This window comes from Octopus bimaculoides, chromosome 21, assembly GCF_046866305.1.
Source record: "Octopus bimaculoides isolate indiv1 chromosome 21, ASM4686630v1, whole genome shotgun sequence".
In the NCBI taxonomy this organism is placed as follows: domain Eukaryota; kingdom Metazoa; phylum Mollusca; class Cephalopoda; order Octopoda; family Octopodidae; genus Octopus; species Octopus bimaculoides.
In genome coordinates, this window is record NC_142948.1 from 2,776,864 (window position 1) to 2,793,730 (window position 16,867).

Here is a 16,867-nt window from a genome sequence, read left to right on the forward strand (position 1 = left end):
CATGGACTGGATAATTGGCTGTATGTTGGCTCGATTCAGTTGTGGAGTGCCCATTCGTAAAACCAAGATTGGTGATGATGCGGTTATTCTGGCTGAATCTCTGGATGTCTTAAGGAGTACTCTCCTTTCACTAAGTGATGGAGTGGAAGCACTGGCCCTTGGAGTTTCTTAGGTCAGAACAAAGATCCAAACTTTGTTGGTTTCCTGAGGACTCTATCATGTCTCTCTACTGTAGGTGAGAATGTGGAAGTTACTGAACCACTTATCTCAGTAGCATTAACTGTGAGTACAAAGTTTGTAAAAGACTGCAGTTGTGAATTCAATGGACAAGGATGATTGGCTCTGCCAATATCTGAACAAGAGAGGTTCAAGTCTTCCGGTCTCTGATCTTCCTTGCCTTCCTCTACAATTGTGAGACTTATCAAGAGGACTTAGAGGCTGCCTGAACTCCTTTGGTACCAGGATACTGAGCAGGATTATGGGCTACCATTGGTCGGATTTCCTATCCAACCAACAACTATACTCAAACTTACCTTGTAACTACATATACCAAAATATTTTCAGTAAAACTATAATACAAAAACATATCTATGTATTTTTATTTTCACATACACACACACACATATATATATATATTGGTACATAGTAAAACTATTTCTCTCTTATGTTAAAAAGTTAAACTTGTATTTATACAAAAATTATATGTGTGTAAAAATTTAATGCATTTCCAATGTCTTCAGTGTTTATGTTATAGGATGGCACACACACTAACACCGGCAGCATCCTTGCCAACTATATGACCAGAAACGATAAGCACAGAGAGAATACCATCTGATCATTGCAGGAGTGCGAATATAGCCAACTCCCAAGTTTGTAAATATATCGGATCAGCCAGTACAGCTTTCAAGCGAGACTTCCACAACCACCAGTCATTCTTTAGAGTCTTAGAAAGGCCTTTTGTCATGTTTCTGGCCATCCATGTGTGGCACCACAAAGATCAAGGGACCCCATGCGATATCAGGTGGAAAATAATAGAACATCTAGGTTCATATATCAGTGGGAGTGGCCATTGCAAAATCTGCATTATGGAGAGAACCAAAATTCTTAAGGACTATGCTAGACTTGGCGTGTTAAATAGCTGTAAAGAAATTTTCCTTAAATGTGTCCATTCCAAGCACTACCTACTGGAAAATTGGATCTTCCTGTTTGCTAGTTAGGCTATTACGAGTCTGGAACGGTATTTTAGCCTCTCATGCAGTGGAGATAACCCGTCCTCATTAACATTTTTATACGTTAGCTATTAAATCTCATCCTAGCATTTCCTCACATCCATGAGGTAGAAAGTTAAATTTTATCTTTGTATAGACTCTGATGAACTGTCCACAAGGCTGACCCCTCCTCTCTCAGGGTTCATAGTGTTGTAAGTTGCATGGCAATCTCAATAATGCTAGTGACATGGAAAAAGCAGTACATGTTGTAAACGTTGGCATTAGGAAGGGCACCCAGTTGTAGGAATGATGTCAAAGTAGACACTGTGTCCATCAAATCCTGTCAAACTGTTTAATCAGTGTCGACATGGCACATTGACATTAAATGACAATGATGATGGTATGTTACATATTTTTTTTCTTGAGCCCTAAAACTCATAAAACTAATAACCCTCATTCTATGTGTTCACAACATTCCCTGGAAAATGATGCTGGTCCATTTCAGAGTTCCAGGTCAGCAAATTTGAGGGGAAGGAGCAAATTGATTACAATGACCACAATACTTGACTTTTGCTTTATTTCACTGACCCCAATGGGATGAATGGCAAAGTTGACCTCATCGAGATTTGAATACAGAATGTAAAGAGCTGGAAGAAATGGTGCTAAGTATCCTGACTGACACGCTAATGATCCTACCAGCACACCGTCTATATATATATATATACACACACACGTTTCCATGTCTTCATATCACCTGATTGTAGTGTCATTCATTTCCAATGTTCTGCAAAGCTATGTCTGGTCATGGAGAAATATTGCCTTGCTTGCAAATAGATGTTAGCAACAAGAGGGGCATCTGGCCATAGAAAACCTGCCTCAATATACATAGGAATGTAGATGTTAAGACACTGGTAATGGTATGTGTATGTATATAATATATATATTTATATATATATATACACACATACACAAACTTGATTTTGCTTAAGATTCATACATAGTCACTTGGTAGGTGTGATTCCGATAAGGTTGACTTATTGTGTAGATCAAAGAATTACCTCACATCCAAAGCTATGTTGTATCTTTGCAAGCTCACAATTCATCTCTGTATGGAATAATATTGTCATATTCGGGCAGGTGCACCATCTTACCACTTGGATCTCCTCAAGCAAGTCTCTAATTTGATTGATCCCTCTCTTGTCACATTGCCAGAGTTAGTCTTTTCTGTTGTTATTGCCAGAGAAAGTCTTCTGATGAACTTTCTCTCTTAGTTCTAGATCACTGTGCCATCTCGTCTGATTCAAAACTCACAGTGCATTCATGCAAATGGTGTTGTGCTTCCAAAGATAAGGAGGTTTTTTCCATGGCCATAGCTTTTTACCTCAAACTGTCAAACTTTGGAACCGTTTTCCTCCTTCTTATGACTTGAACCTTTTCAAGTATAAAGTAAATTCACTCCTTTCATCTTCATTTCTCCCTCTTCATAGTCCCTTGCATTAAGCAGTGGCTTGCCATCCTTTTTGCTACTTTTTTTTGAAACACATCTTTTGCTCACAGTTGTGTGGATGCATGCCCAAAAGCTAGCAGATGAAACTCAGTGAAGTGCAGTATGCTAGAAATAGAAACCAAATCTCCCTAAAATAACTTCTAATTTTACACTCACCACCAGTATTTTCTCCAGATTCATGTCTTTGTTGATTATTCATTACTTCCGATAAAAGAGAGGAAATAGTGAAGCTCTGTCAGGACAAACAACTCAAGTTACAGAAAGGTGAATAACATTATGGTACAGTTCACTGCACAAGGTGAGTGACTAGGTAAGTTTGCATGTATGTGATAAAAAAAGAGTAGCAGATGGGAATAGAGTGAATGCAGTCAATTATGGTCAATGAAATTACATTTCTCAGTTATTTACCCACAATGTACAAATGGCATCTTGTCTTCTCTCAGAAAATGTATCAGCTCCAATATATATGAGGAATTTTCTCCAAAATCTTTCTAGTCAAATTATCAAAGTGAATGTAGATATTAGTTGTGGTTATATAAAATATAATTTTGAAAGATAGTCCTGGTTACCTTCCTCTCTGAATACATTTATGGTTAGGTACTTTTGCATATATTGATAGTTATTCTTCTGAATGAATAGACACTTGTGCCATTAAGTGATGTTTCTGACAAAATGATGTATTACAAATATTAGTGATAGGGTTTTTCTCCCATATGAAAGTGCTTGTGCTTAGTTAATTTATTTGTTGTAGTAAATGACTTACCACAAATATCACAGTGATATGGTTTCTTTCTTGTGTGAATGTGTTTATGTGAAGTTAGATTACTTTTTACAGTGAATGATTTACCACAGACATCACAAGCATATGGTTTTTGTCCTGTGTGAATATATTTATGTACAGTTAAGCTACTTGTTGTAGTGAATGATTTACCACAAGTATTGCACTGATAAGGTTTCTCTCCTGTATGACTGCGTTTGTGTATAGTTAAGTTATTTGATATTGTGAATGATTTACCACAGATATCACAGTGATATGGCTTCTCACCTGTATGAATTCGTTTGTGAGCAGGTAATACATTTTGACGGGAAAATGACTTGCCACACATATCACAAGAGTATGGCTTGTCACCTGTATGAATGCGTTTGTGAACTGTTAATTCACTTCCAACAGAGAATGATTTTCCACAGATATCACAGTGATATGGCTTCACCCCTGTATGAATATATTTGTGAGTAGTTAAGTGACTACTAATAGAGAATGATTTACCACAGATATCACATATATGTGACTTGTCTCTTGTGTGAATGCATTTGTGAGCAGTTAATTGTCCACTGTGAGAAAATGATTTACCACAGACATCACAGAGGTATCGTTTCTCTCCTGTATGAATACGTTTGTGACTAGTTAAGTTGCCTTGATCAGATAATGTTTTCCCACAGATATCACAGTGGTATGGCTTTTCTCCTGTATGAAGTCGTTTGTGAGTATTTAGGTTACTTCCTACAGAGAATGATTTACCACAGATATCACAGTGATATGGTTTCACTCCTGTATGAATATATTTGTGAGTAGTTAAGTGACTACTAATAGAGAATGATTTACCACAATGAAATGGTTTCTCTCCAGTATGAAAGCGTTTGTGTACTGTTAATTTACTAATCGAAGACATTGATTTACCACAGATATTACAATGGTACGGTTGCCCTCCTGTATGAATGTATTTATGGACAGTCAACTGATGACTTCGAGCAAATGATTTACCACAAATATCACAGTGATAAGGCCTCTCTCCTGTATGTGTTCGTATATGAGTAGTTAAGTAACTACTTGAAATGAATGATTTACCACAGATATTACACTGATATGGTTTCTCTCCTGTATGAATACGTTTGTGAGGAGTTAAAGATTTCTTTAGAGAAAATGATTTACCACAGATGTCACAGTTGTTTGAAGTTTTTCTCATCTCATTCAACATCCCATCAGAAATGTCAATGCTTTCAATCTCTGTCTTAATTGTAATTGGTGTCTCACTCAATGTATTTTCCATAATTGTTCTTCTCTCACCAATTCGTATATTTTAACCTTATTCCTTTAAAGAAATCTCCTTCAACTTCGCTCTTACTTGATATCTGAGGATGATAGAAATCCTCTGGAAAATTATCCGTGTTTAATCAGAATGCGAATCATACTCAAACATATTCCAGACAGTGAAGTAGAAAAATTTAGAATGCTGATAATATAATAACCTCAATTTATAAGAAATATATCACACAAATTTCATTTAGAATAGCGTCTTTCTTTATAGGTGATAGATATTGAGGATGCGTTCTGAAGTAAGAAATGCTTTTATACCAACGTCATCTGTTACTTCTGAAACAATACAGAAACAGTATAAGAGACAGGAGATACTTAAAGGCAGAGATTGAATAGTGGAAAATTTACTACGTTTCTACATTAATAAACTGTAAATATAAACATTGAAGTTAACAAGTGAATATTAAATTTCAACTGATTATTGAAATTGCATTGTACAACCTTGTGTAAAACAACAAACTATGGCATCATATTTTGACTTTCTCTCACACACACACATCTAATATATATATAGGTCTCTCATTTGCCTTAAAAATGTGAGGGGTACAAACCAACATTTGTTATTTTTAAAGGAGCATGTTAATATTGCTTATGATGCCTTTCCCAGACCCAGTCACATGAGTAAAATTTTATGTTAATTAAATTTTATATATTCAAATGAAGTTCAGATATGAAAAAAATATGGTCTTTTAGAACTTTTATTATATTTTGTATCATTGCTGTCAATAAATAATTTAGCAACTTCTTCACAACTAATCTTTTTTTTTTTTTTTTCAAAACATCTCTATGAATGTGGCATATTAGAATATGATTCAACCATTACTGAATCGTGGTTGATGACAGCCAAATTTTGAGACTCTGCAGAGTACTAAAAAATCTTTCAGCTTCACAAAAAACTGGTTGGAAACACTCAAAGTAACCTGAGCAATCACTCAACATTTGTAAACATATGATGGACTTCTGGTTGCATTTCACAGAATATTTATGACGATCCTCAAGAGATGGTCCACTATGATGGTTTCTATAAAATGATATATTGTTCCTTAAAGAAAATTCATCAAACTCTGAATACTGCATGATCATTTCAGTACAAAAATTTCCATTGAGTAAAATGTAGCTCAGTTTTTCATAATCTTCTAAAACCTGAAGAAAAAAAATCTTTCAAACATGCTATTGCAGTATGCACTACCTGCAAATACTGCACTCTGTAATGATCAAAAACAGTACAGTGTTGATATTTTAACACATTTCCTTCCAGGTATCTTTTAAGAACTTTTTGTTGCCCGAAATTTTTCTTCACTTTTGTTGCCTGAAATTTTTCTTCGCTGCATAGATTTTTTAGCTCCCCGTGCACCAGTGTGAGGCACTACGCAACATGCCACCTAGACTGACAGTGATACTTAGAAAAGATTTATTCAATCATTCAAGGGGTTGAAGTAATGGAACTACAACATGCACATTGGCCCGTAGAGAGACATGTAAGAATTCCATTAGCTCTGTAGGGAAGACAAAAGATGGTTTGTTCCCCGTTCCTGAAACAAGGTCCTTGTTTGTATGTGTGTGTACCCCCACTTATTCACGGTTTGCCATTCGCATCATCGTCGTTTAACGTCCGTTTTCCATGCTGGCATGGGTTGGACAGTTCGTCAGGTAAAAGTTATAGGTTGCTGTTATGATGTCAACGAAAGCACTATATACTACATCGCTTGCTAACCGATACTGGTGTGTTGACGTCCCCGAAACTTAGCGGTTCGGCAAAATAGCTACTAGGCTTACAAAAAATAAGTGCAAGACTTCTGCCCGTCCCCACTAAATAAAGGGGGGGGGGCGGAAGTCTTTCCAAAATAAGTCCTGGGGTCGATTCGCTCGACTAAAGGTGGTGCTCAGGCATGACCGCAGTCAAACGACTGAAACAAACAAAAGTATATAAATTACGTTATATTTTCACATTTATAGGCATTTTTATGGACCGCGTCCCATATTCGCTGTTTTTCATTATTCACGGGTGTTGTAGAAACGTAACCCCTGCAAATACCGGGGGACTACTGGGTGTGTGTGTGTGTGTATACATATCAAGGGAACTGCAGTAAAATTCGAGAAAGCCTTATCAAGGCCCATAACTGACAGTAACTATAAGAAATCAACACGATAACGACAGATCTAGATTAAGTCACAGATTACAGTTCCACCCTCATACTGTCCTAACTACACACCAAAGGACGATAACATTAGCCCCTATGTCCAGAAAAAGCAATCTGTGGTTGTTTAGTCATAGGTCAATCCTGTTTGACAAAGAAGTCAGTTTGTTTTAAAGTAACACGTTTTATAACAGATTATCATGTAAGACACATTACAGTGATGAAAGTAGAGACGATGTTTCAATGAGAAAAAACCCAATAAGTATACCTCGTATGAATCACAGCTTTTTTAGGAACTAGGAATGGTGGTCGTGCTATTGGAGAAAATTACTGTGTGTATACATATCTTGGATTGCTTTCTTTTAAAGATATACTTTTGCGCCCGAAATAGAAACATTTTTTGTAAAACTGTCTGCATTGTTAGAAGCTTTCATTATTTCCCTTTTCTGTCATAATTATATATATATGCGTGTGTGTGTGTGTGTGTTACAATATTGAATATAAATATATTATAGCACATGAGATAAATATGACTTGTTAGCTTATGCATCAAACAAATAAATTAGAAAAATTTCAATGGGTCAAAAACTCACCGCAGAACAGTGGTAACGTTTGTAGCCGAAGGCCGGATTCCACTTCCGGTTGAATATGCGCGTTGTGTTGTTCTGCGTGTGGCAGACGGTGCGAACTTTTATTCCCCTCAGTGATGGGGGGGGGGGGTGAGTTGCCCATTTTAGTTAATTTTTGTTTAAAATGAATACTTCCTCTGTGGAGGAAAAAAAAAATGTGAAATGTTAAGTATGCCGACAACAGACAAACTTGTTGAACCGCCAAAAAAAAAAAAAATTTCAAGCTGCGGCTGGAGTAAAAAAAAAGAAAAATTATGTGTAGATCGAAGTGTGCTAATGCAGTACTGATCCTTGGCGAACCCCTACTTTTACAGAGAATTCTTCACTATACTTGTTGCCAACTCTCACCTTACTGACAGCATCCCTGTACATGGCTTGTACAGCTCTCACCATCCACTCATCTATCCTTAGTGTCTGCAGTGACCACCAGATTGAAGGACTCTGTCAAAGTCTTTCTCCATGTCAACGAAAACCAAGTACAGAGGTCTATCTTTGGCTAGGAATTTCTCCTGCAGCTATCTCACCAGAACTATAGCATCAGTGGTGCTTCTCCCTGGCACAAATCCACACTGTATCTCAATTTGAACTAAATCTCTCCCTAATTAGTTGGGCTATGTCCCTCTCCATGATAATTTTTCCTATCTAATGCATCACATTTACCTTTGTAGCAGTTGACTATGGTGCTACTATACCAGTCATTGGGTATGGCTCCTTCATGTATTACCAGGTTGATTACAATTATTATTATATATACATATATGCTAATCCCAACACACTTTTCCCATTCATCCCTTTGTTGAAGAGTATAGGATCAAAACATCAAAGGTTTTCCGACTCTCCCCAAGCGGCAAGCTAATACACCTGCTTTTTGTTCACTCGCCTGTCTTTGTCTTTTGTTTTCTGTACATTTGAGCAACACAGGCACACACACATATATATAAATAATGTATTTTAATTTTTTAAGTTTTAATTCTCGTTCTTATAACTTAATTAGAAATTATATTTGCCCTTCAATTTTACCTAATTTTTAAAATATATTTCATTTTATTCTATTCCTATTTTTCCTCTCCATCTCTATTTAATACGGACTCTGACTAGAGCTTTTTCTACCTTTCGATCGTGATATAGTTTACTGCTGATTTTTCATTCATTTTTTTCCAATACAATTCACACCTAGTGTGACCCTATATTAAAGATTTAAGTTGACCATGAGAGTAAGGGGCCTATATCAAATTTCAACACAATATCTGGACAGTATTTAACCTTAAGACAAAGTAAATAATTTTGTGTGTTGACTCAATTTCAAACACTTTTTCATGAGTCCTTGTTCTTAATTTCAGCCATCCTCTATTTCTTTCTTTTCTTCTCTTCTCTTTAGTTCTTGTTTTCCAAATCGTCACCTCTCTTCCCATTTCCTCTTTATCTCTTCCACTTACCTTATACTTATTGCCTCTTTTTGCTCCCCTCATCCCCATGCTTGTACCATTCCTTCTGTGTTCTGCTTGGTTATAATCAGAGATGACTGACAAAATTAACATTAATACTCTGGGCTGTTCAGGTGTTCCCAACCAATCAATAGGCTGATTAAGTAAACCTATAATGATCATACCAGCTGTAAGTTAACTTTACTACAATAAAGAATTATATACACCACCTGTCTTCGTCTTTTGTTATTTTCTGAAATTGCAGTTATGATTATTATTTTCAACAGTAAAACTTCCAAATACACCAATAAATAAAACAAAGCATTTTGAAATTTTTACTTTCACCTCCTGCTCACAATTTTTATGTATTTTAAAATAACATGCTTCAAATTATGGAGATCTTGGTTCTGATAAAAAAAAAAAAAAGATTAAAAATCCTTGTTTTTCAAAGTTTGTTCCTTCCTCACCACCCTTCCATGAAACTTTAAACTTCTACTTGTTTCAGTCATTAGACTGTGACCATGCTGAGATGCATGCCTAATAGATATACCAAACAGCAAGACACAGGCATCGATAAAGTTGTTAGGAATAGCAGCCAAACCTCCCTACATCAACATCTAATGTTTTCCCCTCCAACAATTTCTCCAGATACATGTATTTCAATTCTTTGTTAAATACTCATTACATCTGTTATTTTGCTGAAGTACTCATCATCAATTAACAGCAATTTTCCATGTTGAAATAAATTGACAAGTGAGAGGTCTGCGCCAAACTCTGGCATAGTTTCTACAGTTGGATGCCCTTTCTAGCACCAATCATTTTACAGAGTGTACTGGGTTCCTTTTCACATGGTACCAGCATTAGTGACATCACATATTTACAAAAGCCCTCAACGGACTAAGATACAGTATTGAAGGAGGTAGCTTTATGCAGCTGTTCAGAGGTTAAAGTATAATAGATTGACAGGAACATGAGTCTTGCTGTAGGACTGATACATCATTACACCAGTTGGAAAAGAGAGCAGGTGGTGGAAGCACTGTCAGGTCAAACACTCAAACTATAGGAAGATGAATATAAGAGAACTGGTATAATGAATGTTTAGTTCAGCATGCAAGAATGAGAAAAAGGAACGACAGATGGTGATAGAGGTGAAGGCAGCAAATGGTAAACATAGGAGGAGGCATCAACAATCACAATTTATGAGAATACATTTCTTAGTTATTTGCCCAGAATGTCCAATAAACTGTACCTTGTCTTTCCGCAGGAAAAATGTCAGCAGCAACATGTACCAAGTATTTTTTGTAACAAAAGTGGTAAGTTATCTAATGAATGTAGATATTAGTTGTTATATAAAATATAGTTTTGAAAGATAGTTCTACCTTCCTCTGTGAATACATTTAAAGTTCAGTATTTCTTCATACACTGACACAGTTATTCTTCTGAATGAATAGATACATGTGCCATTAAGTGACGTTTCTGAGAAAATGATGAACGACAGATATTACAGTGCTATGGCATATCTCGTGTGTGAATGCGTTTGTGTTTCGTTAAGCTACTTGTAGAAGTGAAGGATTTACCACAAACATCACAATGATATGGTTTCTCTCCTGTGTGAATACGTTTATGTTTAGTTAAGGTACTTGTAACAGTAAATGATTTACCACAGATATCACAAGCATATGGTTTCACTCCTGTGTGAATGTGTTTGTGTGTAGTTAAACCACTTGATGTAGTATATGATTTACCACAGATATCGCAACAGTATGGCTTCTCCCCTGTATGACTGCGTTTGTGGATAGTTAAATTACTTAATATTGTGAATGATTTACCACAGATATCACAGTGATATGGCTTCTCACCTGTATGAGTGCGCTTGTGGATAGGTAACGTGTCTCTACGAGGAAATGACTTGCCACAGATGTCACAGGAATAAGGTTTGTCTCCTGTATGAATGCGTTTGTGAACTATTAATTCACTTTTGACAGAGTATGATTTACCACAGATTTCACAGGGATATGGCTTTTCTCCGGTATGAATGCATTTGTGAGCAGTTAATTGTCCACTGTGAGAAAATGATTTACCACAAGTATCACAGAGATATCGTTTCTCTCCAGTATGAATACGTTTGTGACTAGCTAAGTTACGGGGGTCAGACAATGGTTTGCCACAGATATCACAGTGATACGGCTTTTCTCCTGTATGAATGCGTTTGTGTATAGTTAATTGGCTATTTGCAGAGAAAGATTTACCACAGATATCACAGTGATATGGTTTCACTCCTGTATGAATATATTTGTGAGTTGTTAAATGACTCCTTATAGAAAATGATTTACCACAAATATCACATTGAAATGGCTTCTCCCCAGTGTGAAAGCGTTTGTGTACTGTTAATTTACTCTTTGCAGTGAATGATTTACCACAGATATCACAATGGTATGGCTGCCCTCCTGTATGAATGTATTTATGGACACTTAAATGAGAACTGTGAGCAAATGATTTACCACAGATATCACAGTGATATGGTTTCTCACCAGTATGAATACGTTTGTGTATTGTTAAGTCATTACTTCTAGCAAATGATTTACCACAGATATTACAGTGGTATGGTTTCTCTCCCGTATGAATACGTTTGTGTTTAGTCAATGTTCCTTTTTCAGAATATGATTTACCACATATGCCACACTGGTATGATGTTTTTTCCATCACCTTCGGCATCTCATCAGGAAAATCAATGCTTTCAGACTCTGTTTTAAATATAAAGATGTCATCTGATGGGTGAACGTCGAAGTCAACTTCCGGGTGATCATGCGCATTGGCAGAATGGGATGCTAAACAGACGAAATAACACATGAATGCCCAAGACACCGCTTTTGGGTGTTCGCAAGTTGTAACACGGATAATGAATCCAACTTCAACGATCGTAGTCGATATGTTGTAGTTGTTTCTTGCATCTGCTTCTAGTGGTTCTGATGTTAAATTTCAACCAAACACTATAAGTCATTCAAATCTTCAGAAAATGTAACTTTGCATACTGATGACGAAAATCGCACTCATTTTTCTCAAGTGAAGCTATTGTCTGCTTAATAGTACCACAACGGATATTTTCTTTAACAAGCACTAACATACTGAACTTTCACTTCAAAAACATGGATCTAGTCTTTCTCGTTCGCAAAATGAGCCACCTTTTATTTTGCTTCAAATTATGGTGTATCAATGCAATTCTGAATTTTGATTACGACCAACCAATTATTTTATCTCGTAAATTAAAAAATCTGATGTTATTTGTAATCAAAGTTGGGAAATTTGGGTAATTTTAGCCAATCAGCAGACAGCGAGGCATTAACAGCTTGTTACCATGACAACCGCAAGTTGCGTTGTTTCACCCACGTGTTGATTTTGCACACCACGAGAATTACTTCACCCACGTAGTTTTTGTTTTAATAAAAATCTATATTTATCAATTAGAATTTTGTTATAGATGTTTTTGTCAATTGTCATGATATTTTACGTATATAGCAAAAGTAGTTTGCGACGTTTATAAATTTTCTTGGCATTATGAAGGTGAATGGAATTTATGAACTTAATACAGATAATTTGACATTATTTTTGAATTCTGTATGCAAAAACAGGTATTATTTTGGGGGGACAAATTCTTTGTTGACCAGTATTATTCTTACCGTAGTTTACAAATCCTAACATGAAAACTTTACTCAACTTTCAAGTTTTGGAGACAGACGCCTCTTTTTCACGGACACACACGTACGCACTTATATATTAATAATGTACACAAATACAGGACGGGTATACATAATACTGAAATATGCATAAAGTAAACACATGCAGACAAATATATTAATATAAATTTTAAAAATAATAAAAACATACAATCAATGAAGAGAAAAAGAAGCTATAAGATTATACATGTTGATTTAATTAGGTATTTCTATTTATTTAGAAACCTGGAATGAAGAGGTCATTTCGCAGACGATAAACTATAAATTTCACCTTAAAGTTGACACTGCTTCGCTAAACAGAAAATTTCTGTCTCACTATTGGCTATAGATACCCTGTTTTTTTTAAACCTCTGAAACTTTTCCCTCCAAAACATCATACCTTCATAGCAATTACACTGGAAAACTTTATTATAGCTGATTTTCAGATTTTTTACTATCTTTTAAAAAATGCAAATTTTGCAAATGAAAAAAAAAACTAGATCCCCAAAATGTATAAATTATTTACATGAACTGAACTAAAATTCAGTTTCTTTATTTATTTTATACAAAAAACTTTCAGTGAGGCATTTTCCTTTTTAGTTTACATTGCATTATTTTATCAGACAGAAAAAGTTTCTAAGTCTTTTCTGTTGCTATCACGGCTTTTGAAATTTTAAAATAAAAACTTTTCAAATTTGGTATATTGATGTAAGTTTTACAACTGAATCTGATTTTGCTTTTCATTAGTTATATAGAAAAAAAATTTAGAAATATACATTTCCTTCCTCTGTGTGCATGTGTTGATACATGACAAACAGCTGACAGACAATTCTTAGCTCACAATAAATGATGGACCACAATGAGAAACAATATGCAAGAAATAGTAACCAAATCTCCCTACATCAACACAGGACACTAATATTTTATTCCAACACTTTTATCCTAGATTCATGTGTTTCAGTTCTTTGTTGAATATTCATAATTATTATTTTGCTGAAATAATCATCATCATCATCCAACATCTCATTTACATGTTGACATGATTAATTGCATAAAAGACAAAGATTCTATATAAGACATCATACTTACATCCCAATGTGGTATAATTTTCTTTTATTGTTCATAATTCTATTTCTAATTGAACTGTACAGTGATGTTATTCATGATTTATAAGAATTCATTTCTCAGTTACTTACACAATATCCAATAAATTTATTGTATATTGTCATCTCCCGGGACATGTATGTTAGCTACAATATACATATGACTATTTTCTGAAACAATACCTTTATCATAATCAAACAGGGAAGTCATTTCATGAATGTAGATATTAAATGTAGTTACATGAACTATATAGTCTAGAAAGATAGCTCTAACTCCCTCTGTGAATACATTTATGGTTACGTATTTTTTACAGCACCATATACATTGACACAGTTATTTACCTGTATGAGTAGATGCATGGGCAGTGAAGTGACGTTTTTGAGAAAATGATTTACCACAGATATCACAATGATATGGCGTATCTCGCGTGTGAATGAGTTTGTGCTTAGTTAGGTAACTTGTTGTAGTGAATGATTTACCACAGGTATCACAGTGATATGGTTTCTCTCCTGTATGACTGCGTTTGTGTGTAGTCAAAGTAGTTGATACTGTGAATGATTTACCACAGATATCACAGTGGTATGGCTTCTCACCTGTGTGTATGCGTTTGTGAACAAATAATGATTCATTACGAGGAAATGACTTACCACAGATATCGCATGAATATGACTTGTCTCCTGTATGAATATGTTGGTGAACAGTTACTTGACGTGTGGTGCTGAACGCTTTACCGCAGATTTCACAGTGATATGGCTTTTCTCCAGTGTGATTGCGTTTGTGTGCAGTTAAAGACCTACTATCAGAGAATGATTTACCACAAATATCACAGAGGTATCGTTTCTCACCTGTATGAATACGTTTATGACTAGTTAAGTTACCTTGATCAGATAATGTTTTCCCACAGATGTCACAGTGGTATGGTTTTTCTCCTGTATGAAGTCGTTTGTGAGTATTTAGGTTACTTCCTACAGAGAATGATTTACCACAGATATCACAGTGATATGGCTTCTCTCCTGTATGCATATATTTGTGAGTAGTTAAGTGACTACTAATAGAGAATGATTTACCACAAATATCACAATGAAATGGTTTCTCTCCAGTATGAAAGCGTTTGTGTACTGTTAATTTACTCTTTGAAGACATAGATTTACCACAGATATCACAATGGCATGGCTGCCCTCCTGTATGAATGTATTTATGGACTTTTAAATGAGAACTGTGAGCGAATGATTTACCACAGATATCACACTGATATGGCTTCTCTCCTGTATGAGTGCGTATATGAATAGTTAAGTAATTACTTGAAATGAATGATTTACCACAGATATTACACTGATACAGTTTCTCTCCCGTATGAATACGTTTGTGTTTAGTCAATGTTCCTCTCTCAGAATATGATTTACCACATATACCACAGTGGTATGATGTTTTTTCCATCACCTTCAGCATCTCATCAGGAAAATCAATGCCTTCAGACTCTGTTTTAATTGGGGTCTCACGTAATGTATTTTCCATTACTGTTCTTTTCTCACTAATTGCTATGTTTTATTCATATTTTCTACTTAAAAATTTCCTTCAAATTCCATGTTTATTGATATCTGTTGATGGCAGAAGCTCACTCTTGAACATATTCCAGATAGTGAAAGAAAAAGTTACACTGTTAATAATATAATAATCACAGTTCACAAGAAATATTTCACAGTCATCCCACCAATCATTTCTATTTGAAATAACATCATTCTTTAGTATTTAAATGATGAGAAATATTGATGACGAATCTGAAGTAAATAAATTCTTCTATACCAATACCATCTGTTACTTCTGAAATAGTAGAGAAATAGTATAAGAATTTACATCAACGATTGAAGTTAAATTTTAATTATTAAAACTACATCGTACACTCTTGTTTGATGCCTGCATATATAAAAATATATAGCGACTGTTTGTACGTGGTTCGCCTGGCTGAGACCTGAAAATTTTTATCAGGGACACCGTGAACATTCCAGCAGAACTGCAGTCTTTGATAATAACCAAGACCACACAAAAACAAGACATCACTGAGATACTTCACATTTTTCATATGAATACTTCGATACGTGAACTTCTGGTACCTAATAATTTAATGGAAACAAATTTAACGGTATTTCCATCTGCAATTCTCTGCCCGAGCACAACAAAAACCACCAGCTTTTAGAAAAAAACGATCAAAAGTGATTCTTCACCAATGAAAAAGCTTCTAGAGAAAAGGAAATGAATCCCCTTAATCAGAAAAGCCAGTGAGTATTGGAAAAAAAGCGACGCTGTGTATCTGGTGGGATGGTACAATTATGTATGACGAGCTTCTTCCTTAATATCAGATGTTGAATTCTGACAATTACTGTTGTCAATTAGACTTATTAAAGGAGGAAATCGGTGACAAAGGTCCTTAATTGGCTAATGGTAACGGTTCGCTTTCATTCAGGACAACTCTCAGTTTTATATTTCCCTTCAAATGGTAGAAATTGATATAGTTTGGCGGGGATGAACTACCAAATCCTTCATAATCACCTAATCTAGCACCTTCGGATAACCGTTATTTCGATATCTACAAAATTACATTAACGGGAAGAACTGCAGTTGTTTGGAAGGCTGTAAAAACAACTTAATACAGTTCCTGACCCTAACAGATGCAAAGGGAAGCTATGCTCATCAAGCTGATACGATAAGGACGAAAGATAGAGGAACAAAATGGGACACATGGTCAAATATAGAAATGCACAAGTATCAATGTATTGTTTTTGAATTTTGCATAGAAACGGTACGAACTTTTGTTCCAGCCCAATATGGTGAACACACAATAGTGGACGGTGACAGTTCTCTGGCCTGAAAAGTGATATGACGTTGTTTATATCCCTACGTCAGTGCTAACTGTGCAGACTTGTGTTTCAAAGACTGATTGTTTTCAAGAATGTCGCGAAATATATGACAGATCAATCAAATAGAGGCGTTGTGAAAGTAGAAACGACGTTTGAATGAGAAAAGAATCAACAAAAATACCTCGTATGAATCA

The 16,867-nt window shown here is 35.4% G+C and overlaps 4 protein-coding genes across 4 annotated transcripts in view; all 4 read right to left on the reverse strand.

The window, feature by feature from the left end:
• Positions 1-16,867, reverse strand: part of LOC106868788 (UBX domain-containing protein 11) — a 283,501-nt gene that overhangs the window by 52,254 nt on the left and 214,380 nt on the right. The gene's annotated exons all lie outside the window — the stretch shown is intronic.
• Positions 3,241-7,634, reverse strand: LOC128247005 (uncharacterized). The gene is made up of 2 exons (XM_089339244.1): positions 7,542-7,634; positions 3,241-5,086 (listed from the first exon to the last, which is right to left on the reverse strand). The coding sequence occupies exon 2, from the start codon at positions 4,761-4,763 to the stop codon at positions 3,405-3,407; it is 1,359 nt and encodes a 452-aa protein (XP_089195370.1). The 5' UTR covers positions 4,764-5,086; positions 7,542-7,634; the 3' UTR covers positions 3,241-3,404.
• LOC128250460 (uncharacterized) lies at positions 9,326-12,926 on the reverse strand. Its single transcript, XM_052975536.2, has one exon. The coding sequence runs from the start codon at positions 11,849-11,851 to the stop codon at positions 10,511-10,513; it is 1,341 nt and encodes a 446-aa protein (XP_052831496.1). The 5' UTR covers positions 11,852-12,926; the 3' UTR covers positions 9,326-10,510.
• Positions 12,915-15,333, reverse strand: LOC106868795 (uncharacterized). Its single transcript, XM_014914213.3, has one exon. It carries the CDS (start codon positions 15,331-15,333, stop codon positions 14,152-14,154), a length of 1,182 nt encoding a protein of 393 aa, XP_014769699.1. The 3' UTR covers positions 12,915-14,151.